Source organism: Marmota marmota, unplaced genomic scaffold (genome assembly GCF_001458135.2).
Source record: "Marmota marmota marmota unplaced genomic scaffold, marMar, whole genome shotgun sequence".
Classification (NCBI taxonomy): domain Eukaryota; kingdom Metazoa; phylum Chordata; class Mammalia; order Rodentia; family Sciuridae; genus Marmota; species Marmota marmota.
This window is the reverse complement of record NW_025999990.1, coordinates 36,719,383-36,720,386: the sequence shown is the minus strand read 5'-3', so window position 1 is coordinate 36,720,386 and position 1,004 is coordinate 36,719,383. Positions and strand designations below refer to the sequence as shown.

Here is a 1,004-nt window from a genome sequence, read left to right as displayed (position 1 = left end):
GAAGCAGGGCCGCCAGCAGCGGCAGGCAGGGTGCCGCGGCGCTCCCGCTATCCGGCACATGGAGGCGGAGAGGGGCCGAGCGAGGAGCCGGAGGCGGCGGCGGAGGCAGCGGCAGCACCAACAGCGGCGCGGAGAGACGGCTCCAGGCCAGTTTCCACCCCCTTCCCTTCCCCTCCCCACCCCCACCCCCCTTCTCCGCTGCTCTCCTCTCCCCGCCAATGGAGAGCGAGCTGATGACAAATAGCGGGCCGCGGAGTCCGCGGGACTCGCACCAGGAGTAATAAAACAGACCGAGAGATCAAGGAGCTGGGGAGGGGGCGGGGAGAAGGGCGGGCGGGGGTGCGTGTGAGTACGTATGAGTGTGTGTGTGTGTGTGTGTGTGTGTGTGTAGGCGGCCGCGGTGGCAGCGCAGGCGGCTCTGCTTCGGCCCGGCGCGCAGCGGAAGCCGCTAGGGATGCAGCGGCGGGGACCTTGGCCAGTGTTGGATGCGGAGGTGGAAGTGGAGCGGATGGCGCTCCCCAGGAGCTCCTCAACGCGAGGTTTCGGGCTCGTGGTTTTGCTTCCTCTGGGTCTCCTCTCCAGGGCCGCTCAGTGAGACGAAGATGCGGGGGAGAGCGCTGTGGGGAGGGCGCTCTGGGCCGTGCGCTCTTTGCCCACAAAGGGCAGCAATCCCGCTGCCCTTGCCTCTGCGTGGAGACCGAGGGCCGCTTTTTGGCTCCCCTTCCCCGTCCCCTGGCGAGTTGGAGACTGTTCTCCGGCCTCGGCCGCGTAGGGGTGACGCCGAAAGCCGGCACGGCTGCTACCGCCGCGGCTCCGTCCCGCGCAGCTGTCGCTGCGGCCGCCCCTGCTGCCTGTGCGCCGGCACCCGCCCGCCGATCCACTCCCAACGCCGCTCACTCGCGCGCGCCGCCCCCCGCCGCTGCCAGCGCACCCCGCTCGGCCTCCGCCAGCGCGATCTGGGCGAGCCGCCGCCGCCACCGCTCTCCCGCGCTCGCCGCACGCGC

At 71.5% G+C, this 1,004-nt stretch overlaps 1 protein-coding gene across 1 annotated transcript in view; it reads right to left on the bottom strand.

The window, feature by feature from the left end:
- The window catches only part of Cdh2 (cadherin 2), a gene marked incomplete at its 5' end in the record, with an annotated part of 209,462 nt that extends 209,167 nt beyond the window's left edge, over positions 1–295 (bottom strand). Inside the window, one exon of the mRNA XM_048806592.1 lies at positions 2–295. Within this exon, the coding sequence (XP_048662549.1) occupies positions 2–295 (294 nt within the window). The remainder of the gene's footprint in view (position 1) is intronic.
- Between the last annotated feature and the right edge of the window lie 709 nt (positions 296–1,004).